Genomic DNA, 19637 nt, shown 5'->3' with positions numbered 1-19637 from the left:
TAGTGTAGGGTGGCGGGGGTATAAGTGGTGTGCCAGGAGTATAAGTGTACAGTGGCAGAGGTACAAGTATACATTGGCAGGTTAGTAGGGTGGCAGGGATATAAGTAGGGTGGCAAGGGTATAAGTGTACAGTGCAGGGGTGTAAGGTGGCAGGGGTATAAGTAGGGGGGCAGGGGTTGGCGGTGGTACAAGTGGGTGGCAGCGGTGTAGAGTGGCGGGGTTGTAGTGTAGTGTGGCAGGAGTATAAGTGTACAGTGGCAGGGGTTGTAGTGTAGGGTGGCGGGGGTATAAGTGGTGTGTCAGGAGTATAAGTGTACAGTGGCAGGGGTACAAGTATACATTGGCAGGTTAGTAGGGTGGCAAGGGTATAAGTGTACAGTGCAGGGGTGTAAGGTGGCAGGGTTATAAGTAGGGGGGCAGGGGTTGTAGTGTAAGTTGGCGGTGGTACAAGTGGGTGGCAGCGGTGTAGAGTGGCGGGGGTTGTAGTGTAGTGTGGCAGGGGTATAAGTGTACAGTGGCGGGGGTTGTAGTGTAGGGTGGCAGGGGTATAAGTTGTGTGTCAGGGGTATAAGTGTACAGTGCAGGGGGGCAGGGGTATAAGGTGGCTGGTGTATAATTGTACAGTGGCAGAGGTATAAGTGGATCTGTCAGTTCCCTGTAATTAGTAAAGCGTGTCACTAATCTTTGTACATATTATTTTATGTGAAATTGAAACAATAAATGCTGTCTATAACTGATCACAGAATATGTCCTAGTACTTAACATGAGCCGACCTAGGCAGATATTTGTCATTTAAGATTTTTTCTTTAATGAGCAGACAGTATAAATACAAAATAGAGATTTGTTACAGACACAAGACTTCGTCAGGTAGAAATCCACAAGTTTATATGGTGAAAACTTGCTGACATTTTTCAGCCATCAAATCCAGAACTTCTGAGGGGTTGTTCTGTCTGAACAATGTAACAATACAGAAAGTGAATCTTTCCTCAACAATAGGAAATTCTCTTAATGCTGCATTCAGGATGTCGCTGAGTTCTTAGTGCGTTAACGCTCTCATATCTATTGCTGTCCTCCTATCGGGTCACCTCTGCTGGTCTCATTCATCGTCTTTACGTTCGTAAAAACTTCTGAGGGGTTGTAAAAACGCTGTGGTAATAAAAACCAATCCCCCTGTTTTCACTTTAAATCATTGTTTGTTGATTCCATAGCTACAAACTTCATTTCGTTATTGACCGTTCCAGATGTGATGCTCCCATCCCTAATTTTATTCCGAAACATAAATGGAAAAGCTTTCTTAAAAGACTTCCTGAAGCTGGCGCCCATGAACCCGTACACGATGGGATTGATGGAGGAGTTGGCGTAAGACATGCAGTTGGCCCAGGTTTTGATCTTGTAGGTGGCGTAGTTTGCTTGGAATCCTGGGTAAAACCCCTGGAAGAGGCTGAAGAGCTGGATGGGACCCCAGCAAATTGTAAATAAGAGGACAATCACTATCACCATTTTGGAGATTTTACTTCTCATAGCGATGGTTCTTTCAGACAGTAGCTGGACCTGGAATTGAGTAGAATAATATTCAATTATTGAAATGTTTATGTGTCCACACTAGAAATATTATTCTTATTTGGTGAAGCACATATAAATACATTTCTATAACATTATTATAATAAATAATATAAGAATGTTACATTGTATCCAGGACATAGAACATGATTGTTATGTGTAAACACTTCTAACTCTGCAAGTGAAATCTGTCATCAATTCTTCTGCATACATTTATTTTCTTCTGCCACAAATTTAAATACAAACCAAAGTAGAAAACAATTCCTTGATTACACCAAATGAAAAGCAGTCCTGTCCTCATCATATGTGTGTTGTCTATAACTATACCCAATAGGAGAGGAACTAAAAATAATTCTCACAATTATGGCTGGTGAGTTAGGTATGTATTATGCTTTGTAATTTTGGTCTTAAAAAATAAGCTGTCTGAGGTGGCTTTACAGAAATTGGGCACTGTGACCCTTTATATAATGTGATGTTCCTGATATATAATATCATCATCATCATCATTTATTTATATAGCGCCACTAATTCCACAGTGCGCAACTCGGAGGAGGGCGGTTTAGAAATAGTTTAGATTCAGAGAACTCATTCACATCAGTCCCTGCCCCATTGGAGCTTACAGTCTAAATTCCCTAACACACACACACACAGACTAGGGTCAATTTGTTAGCAGCCAATTAACTTACCAGGATGTTTTTGGAGTGTGGGAGGAAACCGGAGCACCCAGAGGAAACCCACGGGAACCCCATAGGAGCTTACAATCTAAATACCCTAACATACACACAGACAGAGAGAGAGACTAAGGACAATTTAACGGCAGCCAATTAACCTACCAGTATGTTTTTGGAGTGTGGTAGGATATCCACACAAACACGGGGAGAACATACAAACTGCACACAGATAAAGCCATGGTCGGGAATTGAACTCATGAACCCAGTGCTGTAAGACAGAAGTGCTAACCACTGAGCCACCGTATAACTGATCAATGTAGTAAGAATCTGGATATTGGCATGTCTGCCTCTCGCATAGCCCGATAAAGGTGAGGTGCTGGTGGGAATGTGGCTGACTGATATCTGTAGAAATGATTTCGTTTTATCTTCTGTATATCATCCTACTCTCCAAAATAATGAAGGGGCGAGCAGAACCTTTTAACGAGCTGGGGAAGAAGCGCATCCATTGACTTCAGCAGAAGTTACTAAAAAAAATAAACTAGGAAGTGTATATACCTTGCGGGTTCCTAAAGGCTATTGGGACAATATATGCTGATGGTCATGGCAGCATTAGCCAGTATAAGTTCTGTTTTAAATAAAGTAAAATAAGTCATTAGCTCCAGTAGAGTAGACTGAGCTGATTATCACTGAAACAATGATTGTGGGGTAACTAGTACCCGGCTACACCAGCAGCATTGTTTTATCCTGTTTGTTTCTTAAACACTATAGATACGATATAGCTGATGATCATGACTGGGATTTATTTAGGCTACATTGTAATGCTCTATTTTAAGCCTGTGCTCCCCATATCTCTATGTTAAATGCAGCCCAATTAAGGTGCTAAGGCAGAGCCATGAGTTACATTTTTAGCGCCTGGGGTTAGAAAGAAAAATGCCGCCCACATAGCCCTCAATTTAAACCAGCTGAACGTAAACTATTTCTAACCTGCCCTCCTCCAGAGTTGCGCCCTGGGCGGTCGCCCCTATCGCACAGCCAACTTGACGTAACTGAAGCCGGACAGTTATTTGTGCTGCTCAGGATACAATGTGACATAAGAGGACCTTGTAGAACACACAGAAACAACACAATTATCTCTTTGGGTCATAAATATTGAAGGATTTATCATTTGTACCTGATAATTGTTGTCCATGGGCTCCACTACTGGTTGTCCGACCCTCTTCAGCATTAACGAGTAACACAAGCATATGGTCAGTAGAGGCAGCAGGTAGACAGCCAGGAACTGGTACAGAATACAAGCTTTCTTTAGTGCATCTGATGGAAACTGCTCAATGCAGTAGGTCCTTGGGCCATACCAGTACCCCCTCTGTATCTTCTGATATGGTATAATGGGCGTAGACAGCAGGAGGGAGCCTATAGGAAAAAGCAACTCGCATGAGCTCTGAAAACATTAAGAAACATATCTGAGCCGCATTTATTGAGGGTGATGACATCTATCTCACGCAGTAGATAGTTCCCTGCCTGCTGATTGGTGGATAGCGCGGCCATTCAGAGTGTCTAGAAATCTACACATACTAATTGGTGAATGGTTGGAACTGTGCACCAATCAGAGCACTGGGAGCTGTTTAAGTCCCGGGATAATATCATCATCAGTGTTTATTTGTAAGGCTCCACAAAACTCCCCAGCACCAGACAGAGCATACAATACACAATTGCACATAAAAAGAGAACAAGTGCAGATGAGGATGATGATGATGGAGGTGCAGACGTGAGACAAAGGGTAGAGTGGACCCTGCTCATGGGAGATTACAGTCTAGAGGGAGACAATAGGAGCTAGTTGGACTGGAGATAGGACTGGGCTGGAAGGACATGCAAAGGAAGTAGTATAGGTTATAGGAAAGAGGTGAGTTTTGAGAGAGTGCTTGAAATATTGAGGTTTGGCAGTCAGGGTAGGAGATCTATATGTGGGGAGCAGCACAGGAGGGATCTTGAAGTCAGCAGTGAGAGGTGGTTACCAGAGAGGGAAAGAGGGAGTGTATCTTGTAGTGGGGGAAGAGATGATTGAAGGGGAAGGGGGGGCAGCCAAACTTCATGTGCAGCCTACCAGGACACAATGTGGGATAACAGGAGGGCTAAGTAACTTATTTCGGTCGCCACCAGAGAACTGGAGTCTACATTTTGTCATTGCGGATTACAGGGGGGCTGTATTATAAAAACAGAGTTCTGGGGTCTGTATAATAAAGGCACCAGAGATTTGGGTTACAAGCATTGTAAAGTAACCAGAAATTTGAGGGTCTGCATTTTATTAGCGGCCTCCGGAATAGGGTTGGCATTGAATGGTAGTCAGCAGCATGCATTGCGCATAGTCCGTCTATAAACCTATATATGCCAGCTCTACCTCCAGAGCCCGTCAGATCTGAGCTACACCCCAAAAATGAAGCCTTTCTCACAGAAACACCAAGAAGGTTGTCCGCTCCCTGATTGTATCCTGAACTACTGTAACTTCTTATTCAGCCTCCTGATTTCTTTTCCCCCATCATAACAGCTCACGTACACCCCTCAGTGTTCTACATCTTGTCCCTCTTCTCTAATCTTTACATGGATTTTCCTAAAGCTTCAATATTCACCTAATGTATCCAATTTACATCCTGAATTCATTTCCAAACACTGTACTAATTGCCTTCAATGGTTTCCTCTTTGCAATCTCTTCTCTCCCTATCTCACGTTTCTGGAACTTGCTAATGAGCCTCTCCCCATCCAATTATCTCCCACTTGAAATTCTCATTAGACGCCTGTGCTCCTTGTTCCTCACAGGTTCTGTTCCTGGATCTGTCACACGTTCTATTCCACAGCTGAAAGCTCCTCTAACACCTCCTACGAGTGCTTCGTCCATCAGGGCTGTCATAACCGCCTGATACAGTATATTGTATGTAATAAGTATGTAACATGAGATCTGTGGCTAATCTCATGGCAGTCAAATCATACATACAACATCCTTACATGAAATATGTTATGAACATGAATGACGTTATTTATATTACGTTACGTTTCGCTGACAGGAATGAGATTTACAATAATACAGGTTCTCTGCGATTACAAAGAGCAGGATCAGTTCTCACCTATCCAGATGCAGATGCTGACAATCATGGCGACTCTCGGGGTGCGATGCCGCAGTGACCTCAGAGGATACAATGTTGCGTAGCATCGATCAGCGCTCATTGCGGTCAGCGTGATGCAGGTGGCCTGGACCGTTACCTGGAATCAGAGGGTAATAAGAAGAATGTATTCTCTGGCATGGCTGACCTTACTAACACTCCATGTTTTCAAGACGTTCTCCAACACAGCACATGAGCTCAAAATAATTTCATTAATCTTAATGGATCTGACAATTTCTGAAACAACTGATAATTCCCCTGTTTATATGCAAGGGGACATTAATCACCTGTAATCTGAGGATAAGTTCTATGTATTATTTAACAGGGGAAAGGTGAGGATGTTGATCCACCAAAGTCCTACAGTATCGCAATGCTGAGCCGATAGCGCTGATATTAACGCCACTGGTAGCTCTGATGGGTTAGTAAGATGCTTCCACTTAGATCTACTCATACTCTCACCTATCAGCAGTAATGTATGATGGTGCGTTGGCCGTTTGCTTTTTCTGATGTAAAATTGGGGTAAACAGATAAGTAGGACCAGGGGCGTAACTAGGAGGGTAACTGCAAGAAGTGTGACTGCCCAGGGCGCAATTCTGAAGGTGGTGCAGTTTAGGAATATTTTAGATTTATTTGGTTACAATTGAAGACTAGGAGGAGGGGCTGCAATTCTTCTTCTTGCCCTGTGCACCTTAATTTTAAGTTACAACTCTGAGATTTTCAAAATTTATTTAATCAGTACATCCCAAGTCCAAGTGATATCATTGGTATTAATGCCCACACCCCTATGCCGGTTTCTACACCCCCTGTGTTGTACTCTTCGTATATTTCCTGAGAAACTAAGAAGGGTCTGTACCCCCACCCCTCCCCCCCTGTGGTAGTCGTATTAAAGGGTGATGTAAACACTGACAGTGTTTACACCTACATAATTAATACCATAGTGAAGAAGGCGAAATGTAAAAAATAACTAGTTAGCTGTAAACAGACAGACTGCAGATCCGATGTCAGGAGAGGGCGACACTTCCAAATTACATCACCTGCAAGCGCGACTTGGACATTTCGGATTTTAAGGCGGCAACGCACGGACCCATGTAAGTATTACCTTTACGTTAGGGTTAGGAATACAATTAATATTACCATAATTAAATGTGTTCGTGCGTTGCCGCTTTAAAAACAAACAAAACAATCCAAATCGCGCTTGCAAGTTACATCATTTGGAAGTGTCGCCCTCTCCTCCCATCGGATTTCCAGTCTGTCTGTTTACAGGTAAGTAGTTATTTTTTACATGTCGCTTTCTTCACTATCGTAATAATTATGTAGGTGTAAACACTGTCAGTGTTTACATTATCGTTAACTCGTACTACACCCCTTCCCCCGACATGTACCTGCTGTAAGTACGCCACAAACTTGCACATAAAGTCTCCGAACACCCAGCTGGGCAGAGGGTAAAGCGTTGCGGTGAAAGGCACGCAGCACACCAGGAACATGATGTCGGTGGAGGCCAGGTTAGCTGAGGACACAGACAGACAGAGAGTTACCAAACATGCGATCATCAGGAGGACACCTCTCTCCCTACAGAAACTGGACCTCATCTAAGCGTAACTGCTGGCGTTTTACCTCATTAGTCCTAGACAGACCACACACTGCGCCTCAAGGTGCTCGCTAGCTCTCAGGAAACGTCTCAGAAGTGCGCTAAGTGTGTGGGAGGCTGACAAATCTCCAGCTGTACTGAGCAACTGTATGAACGTCATATCAAGTCCAACATCCGATAATTTGAGAGCCGTCCCATTCATAAATAAATTTAATATTTTACTCCTAAAATAACACTCAGTTTTATCTTATTCATGGCTTATACAATCACAAAACTGAGGGGACATAAGAACGGTTTTTATTACATGTGACGCTTCTGTGCTTGAAGTTTTAATGTACATTAAAGTGCTACTGGAACGTATGGAAATATAGAGCGAGATGCCGTCTCCGCCAGCACAAAACTGGTGCAAAATTTGTTTTTTTGTGGAATGGAAATGGCCGAACATCCCTCCACAAACCAAGCAAAGGCCCCAAAAATCATCCTTAACCCATCGCGTGTCATTAATCTTTTCTGCAAAAAGAAGTCTTGTTTTGGCACTGCTCTGCAAAACCAGGCGCATCGGTGCGTCTAACCGTACTTAGCAAGGAACGTTCTTATTCCACCCAATTCCTCTCATCCGCTGGTGAAAGCGTTTACTCTTCAGCAAAAGCCGCCATCCTATTCCAGCAAATCCACGCACTTCCGCGGAAATCTCTGCGTGCTTTCGCCTACGGCCACCAATGAGATTTTGCGTTGGCCTTGGCTATTTCCGCTTAATAAATGACTTCCACCGATTAAAACAAATATGTATCTGATACAAGAATCTCTTTTTTAAACGGTTGTCAATACATGTTGCTGAGACCTGGAGTCCGGCATTCGTTCTAAGATAACTGCAGCGAAACATCGTCAGTGGACACGTGAGCGTGGATGGAGCAGACTCTCCAGGCTCATAAAATATCATTATCACCTTCACAGATCACCCTGTAGTGCTCATCATCATACAATCACTAAGCACAGACATCGGCCCTCTGTCCACAGTACAGACAGCAGCTGCACCCCTGTTATTATTCATCTTATAGAGCCCTTAAACATCTATTTATACATCCATCCGTCTCTCTCCCAATCTGTGCTCCTTCAAACGGACACTTAAAACTCACCTGTTCCTTAAAGCCTACCATCCTTCCACCTAACCCATTATCCCCTCTCTCCTCCCGGCCCCTTCTCCCTCCCATATACGTCAACTGACTCCCTTTGTGCCTGAGTCTTGTTCACCCTTCCTTAGGATGTAAGCTCATTTGAGCAAGGCCCTCTTCCCTCCTGTATCCATACCTGTTCTTCTGCTCCGTCCTTACTGCATTAGCCTGCCTGTAGCCTCTGAAGTTTTGGTATTTATTGTTTATTGTTCAGTAATGTCTTACCCTGTATAGTCTACTGTTTTGTACAGTGTACGGCGCTGCGGAACCCTTGTGGCGCCTAACAAATAAAGGATAATAATAATAATATACAATATTAACTCGTTGCTATTTTTTAAATATCCCTGTGCATCATTGGACTCCTGTGTGCGTTGACCTAGGAGAGACAATTTCTGCAGAGAGGTAACTGTAGTCACAAGGAGGTGATAATTAACAGTCTGCAATTTCCTGGATGTCAGTTCCATGGAGGGTAGATGGGAAGTGGGAGAACAGCAGGTGGTATCCTCAGGATGAGAGCGATGTAATACGTACCCTCATACACATAATCCCTTCATACAAAGCACAGTTTATTTTTGTGCACTTCATGTACTGAACCTGAAATTGCTTTATAGCACTTGGAGTATAATTAAACCATTATTGCTTCAACTTATTACTGACATCGTGATCTTACACTAAGTCATGACAGCGTAAGGTAAGACACTTGCTCTAATGATACATTGTGTCTCCACTTATGTAATTGCATTATGGACATGAAGATTGGGTCTAATCTGTTCCCAGCTCCTCGCGGTCACATTACCAGCAAGAAGCAGGTGAGATGAGTCGCACGTTAATGCTCCTAATTACCAACATTTTCCGTATCTGATGGGTCTTTCGGTGCTTTTAAAGCTTTCAGAATGTGCAGACGCCTTATTGTAGCTGAATTTCGGGGAAGCTTTCATGTAAAATTACAGATAAAAGAAGTAAATAATACAGCTGTGACATTTAATATACTAACTGCACATCAGATTCAGTATCACAACTTCAAAGTATACAATTTGTCTATACCCACATCAAGCTCGGTTATGGTAGATCTGGGCATACAATGTGTGGGACCATTACAATTTGGAATGTGGGGCTCTGTACCACATAACTTGGCACACTCAGGGCTGCCACCAGAGGGCACAGGGGTATGGCACCTCTACCAACCAGGGGTCTAGTGTCTTATCACAACCCCCCTTACTCTGATACATGGCTCCACGTCTCTGACCTCCAGACTTTGGGGAGAACAAAGGGGCCTATTTATCAACCAGTGTAATCTCCCCAAAGGACACTTCCCGTGATTCAGCCACATTTTGAAGGATCCTTCAAATCTATGATTGTTGCATCGCAGCAGATATGGTGGATATCTGCTGCTCTGTATTCTATTTCGTTTTTCTGAGCAGTGCCCATAAAATAGTATGGGGGCTGCTCCCTAACGCAATCTAATAAGTTCCAAAAAAGAGATCTTTTCGGAAACTTGTTATATTAATGTACGCCAGCTGAATCTGACGTACATCTTCGGAATTGGTCTTCTCTTCACTTTTCAGGATCATGTGACCCCACCCTGTCTCGTGCTAATTTGTCTTTCTTCGTTTGACACTAGGCTGCTCTGTGCGCATGAGCGAGATTTGCGGTTGGCACATGCGGACAACGATTACAAAGAAGCCGAAGAACATCACTGAAGGACCAGAAGAGAGAAGAAAGTGTTAGGTAAGTGATACACCTCACAGGAGCAGCGTTTTCGGAGCGGCTGTTCCTATGTTGGTTTTTTCATAAACATGAGAAATCCTTTCAATCCTTATCAATGCAATAAGGATTGAAAATGATTTTTCATTTTAAGCGGTTGTTGGTAGATGTGCCCCAAAGCATCTTTTAATGGTTTTGTTCTGTTACCGTCATCCTGAGATAATAGTAACAGAACAGGTACCAGACCTTTAAAGGAAGCACCGACACAACACTTCCTATTCCTAATGTAACAATGTTATGGCCAGCAGTAATCCCTTTTATGTATTGGATGTAGTGAAAATAAGCCCTATTGCCAGTAAAAAATGTTCACCTTTTATAAATATGCCCCTGTATCATGGAGCCCCCTGCAGAAGACCACTACATGCAAGAGGCAATTTTTCTGTCATATTTCAGTGATTTATATTTGCACTATTGCTTGTTCATTTAGTGCATTTTTACAGAATGTAAAGACTTGTATTTGTATTCACTGCCCCCTAGTGGTCATACTAGATGATTGCAACATACTGGGTTATAGTTTGCTAAATAAGTCATTTAATTTCAGATGTTACAGAGTGGGCAAAGACATTGGTTCCATTCAACATTACCTCCCTCTGGGTAGCGGGAAGGTGCATCCACCAATATCATCATTAAACTGCACGAGTCCCTGGAAGTCACCAGAAGCAAAATAGTTGCGATCAGGGTCGCCAAGATGGGGGGTGGGCGGGTACTATTACCCGGGCCCGGACATGCCAGGGGGCCCGGTCCGGGCCCTCACTGCCGACCATTTTTTTTTTTAAACTTGTTGTATATTTTTTTCTTTATTTTTCTTTTATTATTTTTTAGCGAGGGAGGTGGCTCCATCCCCTTTGTTGATGGGGGGAGCAGGGTATTTAAAAAAATCAGACAAACAAATACATCACATGATTGTGGCGTCGGCGTCGATCTTCCTTCCTCTCTGCTCAGTTCGCACTGAATGTCACATGTCGCCCGACATTCAGTGAGGAGCGGCGCAGAGAGGACCAAGAAAGAAGAGAAGAAAAGAAAAGACATGAAAGAAGCCAATACAAAGGTAATTAAAGGAACGGGGCAAAGGGAGAAAAACAAAGGGGCAGAGTGATGAAGAAGAGGGGGGGGGGGGGGGGAATAAGGCACCGAGTGGTGAATGGTGCCTAGGTGAAGGTCGGAAAAGCAGAATGGAGGGCGCAGTGTGATCATGAGGGGGCACAGCCTGGTTGTGATGAAGGGGCACAGTAGTGTGTGTGTGTGATGGCACAGGGGGCTTGTGGCAATGTACTGTGTGTGAGGTAGGTGGTGTCTAATTAATGGGTGCTATTTTGTTTGTGGGGTGATGGTGGGGCAATTTAATAGTGGGGACTATTTAAGATGGGGGGGTATGGGGGCTATTAAATGTGGGGATGAGTTTGGGGAGTATGAGGTCTCTTTATTAAATGTGACTATGAATTATTTAATGGCAGTGATGGTTGCTGTAAATAGGTATATTTATGAAATGTAAATACTATTAATTTATTGCTGGGGCTGCCTGCAGGGAGGGAAAAATGTTTATTTATTAAATGTGAATACTATTATTTTAATGTTGGGGCTGGAGGAAGGCCTAATTATTACTCATGGGTGCTATTGATTTGAATTTTCTAAATGTACCCATTTTTTTCAAAATAGAGCCCCCAACAGTCCAGGATCCAGACAAGTAGCAACTGATCTAAAGAAACCAGCAGCCACAGGTGGTGAAAGTGACAAGAACAGGTAGGGGAGAGTAGGACAGTCTGTGAAATGTGATTCTAGTGGGACAATCCCGATTTCTTGTGACTTTTCTGCCCAATCTAAGGGGCAGGCCAAGACTGTGAACTTTTTTTATACACACTGCATTCTTTCTATACTACACTATGGTGCTAGATGTCCTGAAAGTCAGGAGAACTGGGACATATGTCACGCTCCAGTGAGCGGGCACTGCACCCTTGTGCCAGGGGTGTACACAACGATGCAGGTTTTTTCTGCAGGAGGGTGGCCTAGCGCTTTACACCTGCTAGTCACGCCCCAATGGTGCATAGCCACGGCCCAAATTGTATGAACACCTCCATCTTTGCGCTGCAACAAAAATTTTTTACATACTCAACTGTAAGGGGGGGGGGGGCGTGAAGTTGCTGTACTGGGGCCCTGAATTCCTCTTGGCAGCCCTGGTTGCAATTTACAGTCAGCTCAGTTTTAGTAACTGAGTAATGTATCAAGGGCTGGTGTGAGGAAAGTCATCGTTGGATGGATCAGCACTTGTCCAATCAGGTTTGCGTAGAGTCTTCCACACACCCTTTCATCACCCTACTTGACTTTAAAGGCTGAAGTGAGAAACCTCTGCACGGTGCTCTCACCTTCTCTGATGATGATGGAAATAGAGTCCCAAATAAGGAAACTTTGTATTATCAGAGATGAGTTTAACTCTTTACTATACTTTAGTAAGTATAAAAACACAATTGAAAAAAAACAACAGAAAGCTTTAACTAATAAATTCTCTCCAATACTCTTGTAAACCTCTTCATTTAATATTTATTAAATATAAAATACCTTTTCTTTTCTTCTTTCTTGAGGGTAGTTAAAAGAAAACCTTAAAAGTCCCAATAAAAATTTGTCCGACCTACCCACTACCTCTGAATGGCACAAAACGATTATAGCTAGGGGTCACCAGCCAATGAAAACCACCTTAGAAATATTGCCAGAATACGCCCTATGCTACCAAAACTCTTATCCATTCTCTCATCATTACCCGCCTTGACTACTGCAACCTCTGGCATTCCTGACACCCACCCATCCCTACTTCAATCCATCCTAAATGCTGTTGCAAGACTGATCTTCCTCTCCCACCGCTCCACATCTACTGCAACACTTTGCAAATCCCTACAGTGGCTCCCTGAGTCCTCCAGGAATTCAGTAATCAAGTCTGTGTATGACATTCCCCTCATTATCTAGTGTAGCAGTGCTCCTCACATAAGCTGTAGGAGAAGGTGCAGAAAAATTGTGTGTGTGTCTGACAGTGCTCCTCCTCATTACCTTGTAGCAGAGCTCCTCAGAGTGATTGTAAGAGGAGGAGCTCTGTGATCATGGTGGAGTTTGCTAGCTATTGTAATGGTAGTTAATTAAATTAGTCAACAAAATATCAATTAGCAACAGTAAGGAGCACAGTTTTTTTTTAGTTCATTATGAAAAATGAATAATACACTAAAAAATAATGCAATCAGATTTTGTAGAAGCCTAGAAAATGTAATAAAAACAAGAATAAGCACATTTAAAAATAAATAAATAAAACTTGAAAAGAGAAACCGGGTGGTCAATTTTGTTTTCCATCTTAGAAAGAATGTAGCTCACATCCAAAACCTCCCTGTGCAAAGACATGAGATACATTGTATTCATTCTTCTGTCCTCTTCCACAGCCCCCAGCTCCCCTTAATGTTCACCATCATCAGGTCCTGTATATGACATGATGCCAAGTACTTAGAGTAACAAACTATGTCATGTACAGTAAATACTGTATTTATTTTCTTTTTTTTTTATAAAACAGCAAAAGTGTTTTAAGCGTGTCTGTGTTTTAGAACATAGAATATGTCATTTGGTCACTATGCTTTTGGTCTTTGCATTATAACCATGATATTCTCTGTTTCAGCATTGTGAATTAGTATGATGATTATAAGGGCACAAATTTGTTTGCAAATATGAAACAAGTCTGTTCTCAAGGTCCTATAGCACTGAAATTCCTATTTTTAACCTGGCTTTTCCATAAGAGCGGTAATTATTTTTATCTGTTAGAAGCATGTACATTATCTTGCACAATAGCGAAGTTATTGAAGTAGCTCAGTAAACAGTTTTTGGGTAATTTACACTTGAGAGTAAATACAGTTACTGGGGACAAATCATTCTGTGCTTCTGGTGGAGAAAATTTTAAATGTCTAATAATATCTAAAGTTCACTTATAGACACATAGATTGGGCCACATTATGTCAGGAAATGGATACAGTGTCATACATGACACATGTTTGACATCCATGTCAAACATTTTGACATATTTTATTTCCTGTGTTTCTAAAGGCATCTAATGCATTAAAGAGGAGGACATACACCACTCTGTCTGACAAATACAGTCACCAACTCCAGCAGCGATGACGTGCACTGAATAGGCTGAAACTAGCAACATCTATACAAAAACCAAAAATATGTAATTGTGTATAATCTACATATCTACATATGTTCCAGCTACATATTATTTATGATTATGTTATTTAATAATGTTCTGATATTTGCATAAATAAACTATTAATTTTAGGTGTACAATAGTTTTTCCTTGAAGAAATATTCAACCCAGTTGCTGCATTTGCTCCAATCTCTAAATCACCCACTGATTTTTTTGTGATTCCCATGCTTATTACTAGAAAATTTCACAAAATAAATTAGGACACATTTGGAAAAGCAGAGCTAACGGCCCTCGGGGACAGACTGTAGAACGGGTTCAGTTTAGGCCTTTATGAATAAGAATATTCATTTGTAAAGCTGAAAGACAGATAATATATAGATCTAATGGAAAGAACAAAATAATATTGACCAAATTACAAATCATATCATTTCTTACACTGACACTTGTAAAACAGTGCCGGAAGATTTGTGGAATTATATTATACCTTGTTATATTAACAAAAGAACAATATTACATGACCTAAATGATTCCAATAAGTACGTTGCTCCTTCCCATATAAGGTGCTCCACACATGGGAAATCAGAGTATCTCCTGGCTTTTCTCAGGTAACGAGGGGCCCTGACATCTGCTCTTGGAAGAATAATTGACCACCTGGAAACGCTGCTCACAGGTGAATATTTTTTGTTTGCTCTTCTGATATTTTTTAAAATTGTATGGTTGTTATTATTATAGTTGTTTAGAATGTATTTGTTGAATAAAAATTAAGATTTATTCAAACTGTAAATAAAAAGGTAATTTAGACTTTTTATTTCGGCAACGGGACCGCCATGCTTCTGTGCTGTGACGCATTACATGAATGGCAACACGTGCGCCTGGGATCAATTTAACATCCGCTTCCTCTATGAGGCGGAGAAATGTGACCATTGTAGACTGACTCCGCCCAGGTTTTCTTCCAGTATTAATTAATGATATTGATTACATCACAGTCACACATTAACAATACTTGTTTACACTGTGCCTCCTGGTATAACTAGGAATGATGGCGCAACACAGCAAAAGTTAAAGTTACCCCTAATCATGTTTTCTACCTACTTATAACAGTGGTAACCTACCATGGGTAGATGGAGAGGACAAAACACAACACATAGTGGGGGGGGGGGGGGGGACAGGGTGATCACATACAGTGGGGGGGGGAGCAGGGTGATCACATATAGTGGGGGGGAGCAGGGTGATCACACACAGTGGGGGGGTGATCACATATAGTGGGGGGGGAGCAGGGTGATCACACACAGTGGGGAAGGTGATCACATACAGTGTGGGGGGAGCAGGGTGATCACACACAGTGGGGTAGGGGAGATGCGGGTTGATCACACACACTGGGGGTAGCAGGGTGATCACACACAGTGGGGGGAGCAGGGTGATCACACACAGTGGGGGGAGCAGGGTGATCACACACAGTGGGGGGGAGCAGGGTGATAACACACAGTGGGGGGGAGCAGGGTGATAACACACAGTGGGGGGGAGCAGGGGGATCACACACAGTGGGGGGAGCAGGGGGATCACACACAGTGGAGGGGGGGAGCAGGGGGATCACACACAGTGGAGGGGGGGAGCAGGGGGATCACACACAGTGGAGGGGGGGAGCAGGGTGATCACACACAGTTGGGAGGAGCAGGGGGATCACACATAGTGGGGGAGCAGGGGGATCACATACAGTTGGGAGGAGCAGGGGGATCACACATAGTGGGGGGAGCAGGGTGATCACACACAGTGGGGGGGAGCAGGGTGATCACACACAGTGGGGGGGAGCAGGGGGATCACACATAGTGGGGGGAGCAGGGTGATCACACACAGTCGGGGGGAGCAGGGTGATCACACACAGTCCAGGGGAAGCAGGGTGATCACACACAGTTGGGGGGAGCAGGGTGATCACACACAGTTGGGGGGAGCAGGGGGATCACACATAGTGGGGGGAGCAGGGTGATCACACACAGTTGGGAGGAGCAGGGGGATCACACATAGTGGGGGGAGCAGGGTGATCACACACAGTTGGGGGAGCAGGGTGATCACACACAGTTGGGGGAGCAGGGTGATCACACACAGTTGGGGGAGCAGGGGGATCACACACAGTTGGGGGAGCAGGGGGATCACACACAGTTGGGGGAGCAGGGGGATCACACACAGTTGGGGGAGCAGGGGGATCACACATAGTGGGGGGAGCAGGGGGATCACATACAGTGGGGGGAGCAGGGGGATCACACACAGTTGGGGGAGCAGGGGGATCACACATAGTGGGGGGAGCAGGGGGATCACATACAGTGGGGGGAGCAGGGGGATCACATACAGTGGGGGGGGGAGCAGGGTGATCACACATAGTGGGGGGAGCAGGGGGATCACATACAGTGGGGGGAGCAGGGGGATCACACATAGTGGGTGGAGCAGGGGGATCACACACAGTGGGGGGAGCAGGGGGATCACATACAGTGGGGGGGGAGCAGGGGGATCACACACACTGGGGGGGAGCAGGGTGATCACATACAGTGGGGGGGGGGAGCAGGGTGATCACATACAGTGGGGGGGGGGAGCAGGGGGATCACACACAGTGGGGGGGGGAGCAGGGGGATCACACATAGTGGGGGGGGAGCAGGGGGATCACACATAGTGGGGGGGGAGCAGGGGGATCACACATAGTGGGGGGGGGGGAGCAGGGGGATCACACATAGTGGGGGGAGCAGGGGGATCACATAAAACAAGGATTTTTTAGAACCTTATAACCTTCTTAGCTCAGCTCTATATAATTATATTTATTGAGTGCTCTTATTTAGAATATTGCATGTGACATCTATGTAACTATACAGATTATTAGAAGTGACTGTTAATGTAGTTTTTATAAATCTGTTATTATGCCTCATCTATTTCATGTCACACTTGTGAGAAATTGAAATGGAATATATCAGAAACCGGGACAAATTATAGTTACATATATTAATTTTCTATTTCAATGTATTTCATACACAATCCCCATTTTCAACAACCCCACCTAAATCTGTGACACATCCGGTCCTGCACTGTGACACCTGCCCTGACCATGGGGGTAACACTGTGGTGATGGTCATGTGGTGTGACGGATCGGTCATTAGACTGTGTGGAATAATCTGGGTACAGGGGATTTATATCTTGCTAGAAGTCTGATCTGTGTCACCCACATTCTATCTGTCCCCAAAGCAGCTGCTACATAAAGTGATAACTTGCTGGTGCTACCTACTACATTGCTGCCCAACTGGATTTAGGAGAGAACTACTGGAATTACAGTGTGTATATTGTCATCAATACATATAACAATAATATAAACCTGACAATAACATTGTTTAATTGCATATTGCAACGGAGGCTCATTTTTTTTCACCCTTTTGCCCTGTAGAGCTTACAATCTAATTTTTGACTTCCTGTGCAGCTGAAGAAAATAATTTGGACATAGTGACTTTTATTGATCAGCAATTATTTCAGCAGTCCCAGGTTTATTTATGTATTCATGTATTCGAATTTATTTTGCTATAAATTCATCTTGATGCTTTGTATCTGTTCAGTGTAAGATAGTATGTTATTAAATCGGCTGTAGTATTATTACTAATCTGTGTATGTGCAGCTATCAGTGTACTATGTGCTGTACCTGACCTGCATGTATGATGAGAATGATGACAATGATCAGAGTATGTGTCCTGCATGGAATACACAGATAACAAAGTAACTGTCTTCAGCTCAGTAAAAGTTTGATTGTACTATATATATATATATATATATATATAACTCAGTAATAACTGCATTTTAAGTGCAAGACCTTAAAGCAATAGATTCCCAATGAGCCCTGTTTGTGGGCTACTTACCTATATAAAAGTTGGTGGCCGTTCTCATTTGCCTGTGTTTGGAAATGACATAAATCACAAGGGAGTTTCCAATCAGCCCCACCAACATAAGCAGAGCAAAGAACAGAGGCACCAGCCAGGCGTCTGTCAGGAACGGCGGCGTTCCGGAGTCGGTCCGGTTCACCAGGGAATCGTTGCTCCCGTTCCCCAGGACGCTGCCGTTCGCATATTCCCAAGAAAAGTTCAACATCTCATCCAACATCCCCTCTCCCAACGCCATCAACAGGCACAAAACACACCCGGAACGGGTAACACACCCGGAACGGGTAACCCTGGCTGCGGGAAGTCTTCTGGTCCTGGTGATGTTCAGAAAAAGGCAATTTGCACCAAATTACATGCAAAGTAAAGTGCAGCCATGACCAGCGCACTTGGAGCAGTTTAAATCTCCTGTAAGTCAGAGAGAAACATTATTGCAACATTGTTTCCAGAGCCAGTAACAGACTGATCTCCTCCTGTGTCCATTCTCCAGGATACAGAATCGCAGCTTCCCTCCCTCTGTACACACAGGGCTGCAGTGACTGATGGGTCCCAGTGTTTTATAGTGGGATAGAGTCACACGTGGAATCTGAGCATTCAGATAGACCCTGGTATACAGTTACCCTGGAAACAAACCCCATCCTGATCTGCTCTAAACACGTCACCGAGGGAGGCTAAAGAGCCAATCAGAGGTGGGGGACAGGTTATTTTATAGCACTATATTGTATCAAATCTAAACGAACGCACATAAAACTATTTCACATAAAGATAAACAGAGGAGCATTAATATCACTGCACAGACCTGAAGCTGCAGAGCACAATGGTCAATAAAGTGAAACATTTAATTATTGTGCGAAGGATTTGGAAACAACATATTGGACGCGAGTGTTACAATGTATCAATGTATTTGAGGAGGGTACAATGGAAAGACGTTAAAAGTTACAGAGTTGTTTAGTGGGGGAATTTATGTCCAGGAGTTCTGCAGTATTAACTGAGATGATCTGTGATCACAGCACCTGCTTGTACAGCGTCCCCAGTGGGTAACAAGGTGGATTTTGGTGAGCAGTGGAGAGCTGGAAAATTTTAGCCCTGGGGCAAGATTGGACTCAGCAGCTTATAAGGCACATTTTAAAGGGAAAAATGTAGTTGGTCCAGTGACCCAGCCCAAGGTAGCCTACTATGGGACTGGCCGGGTGCAGATGCTCCCCTGCCCCTTAGCCCAGTCTGCCCCTGTGGGTGAGAAAGCTCATTTGGGCTCAATTCCTCCTCTCGGACAGGGTAAATTTTGCAAACGGACATTTTATTTTGATGGTGAGATATTTAAATGAGCCATAAAAGGTTCATCAATCAGGAAATGGTTCATGTTTTTGTGGGAGGTTTGCAGAGCATTTCTAAGAGGAAAAAACCCTGATCTGAACCCTACTTGTAGTGCTGGGACAGTTATACATTGTTTATCTCACTTTCAGGGACGCAGTTTGTACTCTGTAAGGGGAGGAATGTAACAGGTCCACAGAAATATTCTCATAAACCAAATCAATTAAAAATTAAAAAAACAAAACAAATGACACTGGAAATATAGACAACTCCAATGTCCTTATCATTAACTGAGTGGTATAATCGCTGTGTGAGTGTGAGTGTCAGACCCATTCCTCCCAACTGC

General features: G+C 43.6%; 1 protein-coding gene across 1 annotated transcript; it reads right to left on the bottom strand.

The window, feature by feature from the left end:
- Positions 1-790: 790 nt before the first annotated feature.
- On the bottom strand, positions 791-18531 carry LOC142098845 (G-protein coupled receptor 54-like). Its single transcript, XM_075181657.1, has 5 exons — positions 17963-18531; positions 6766-6890; positions 5348-5483; positions 3403-3641; positions 791-1551 (listed from the first exon to the last, which is right to left on the bottom strand). Exons 1-5 carry the CDS (start codon positions 18219-18221, stop codon positions 1177-1179), a joined length of 1134 nt encoding a protein of 377 aa, XP_075037758.1. The 5' UTR covers positions 18222-18531; the 3' UTR covers positions 791-1176.
- Positions 18532-19637: the final 1106 nt, after the last annotated feature.

This window comes from Mixophyes fleayi, chromosome 8 (assembly GCF_038048845.1).
Source record: "Mixophyes fleayi isolate aMixFle1 chromosome 8, aMixFle1.hap1, whole genome shotgun sequence".
Classification (NCBI taxonomy): Eukaryota; Metazoa; Chordata; class Amphibia; order Anura; family Limnodynastidae; genus Mixophyes; species Mixophyes fleayi.
The sequence above is the reverse complement of the archived record's forward strand: the minus strand, read 5'-3'. Positions and strand labels throughout refer to the sequence as shown.

Excerpts from the sequence above, each read along its gene's own strand:
- LOC142098845 (XM_075181657.1), bottom strand. The coding sequence starts at position 18,221 with ATGGCGTTGGGAGAGGGGATGTTGGATGAGATGTTGAACTTTTCTTGG. Across the intron at positions 6,891-17,962 it reads GGCCACCAACTTTTATATAG|CTAACCTGGCCTCCACCGAC; the intron begins GTAAGTAGCCCA and ends CTGTGTCCTCAG. Across the intron at positions 5,484-6,765 it reads TTGTGGCGTACTTACAGCAG|GTAACGGTCCAGGCCACCTG; the intron begins GTACATGTCGGG and ends CTCTGATTCCAG.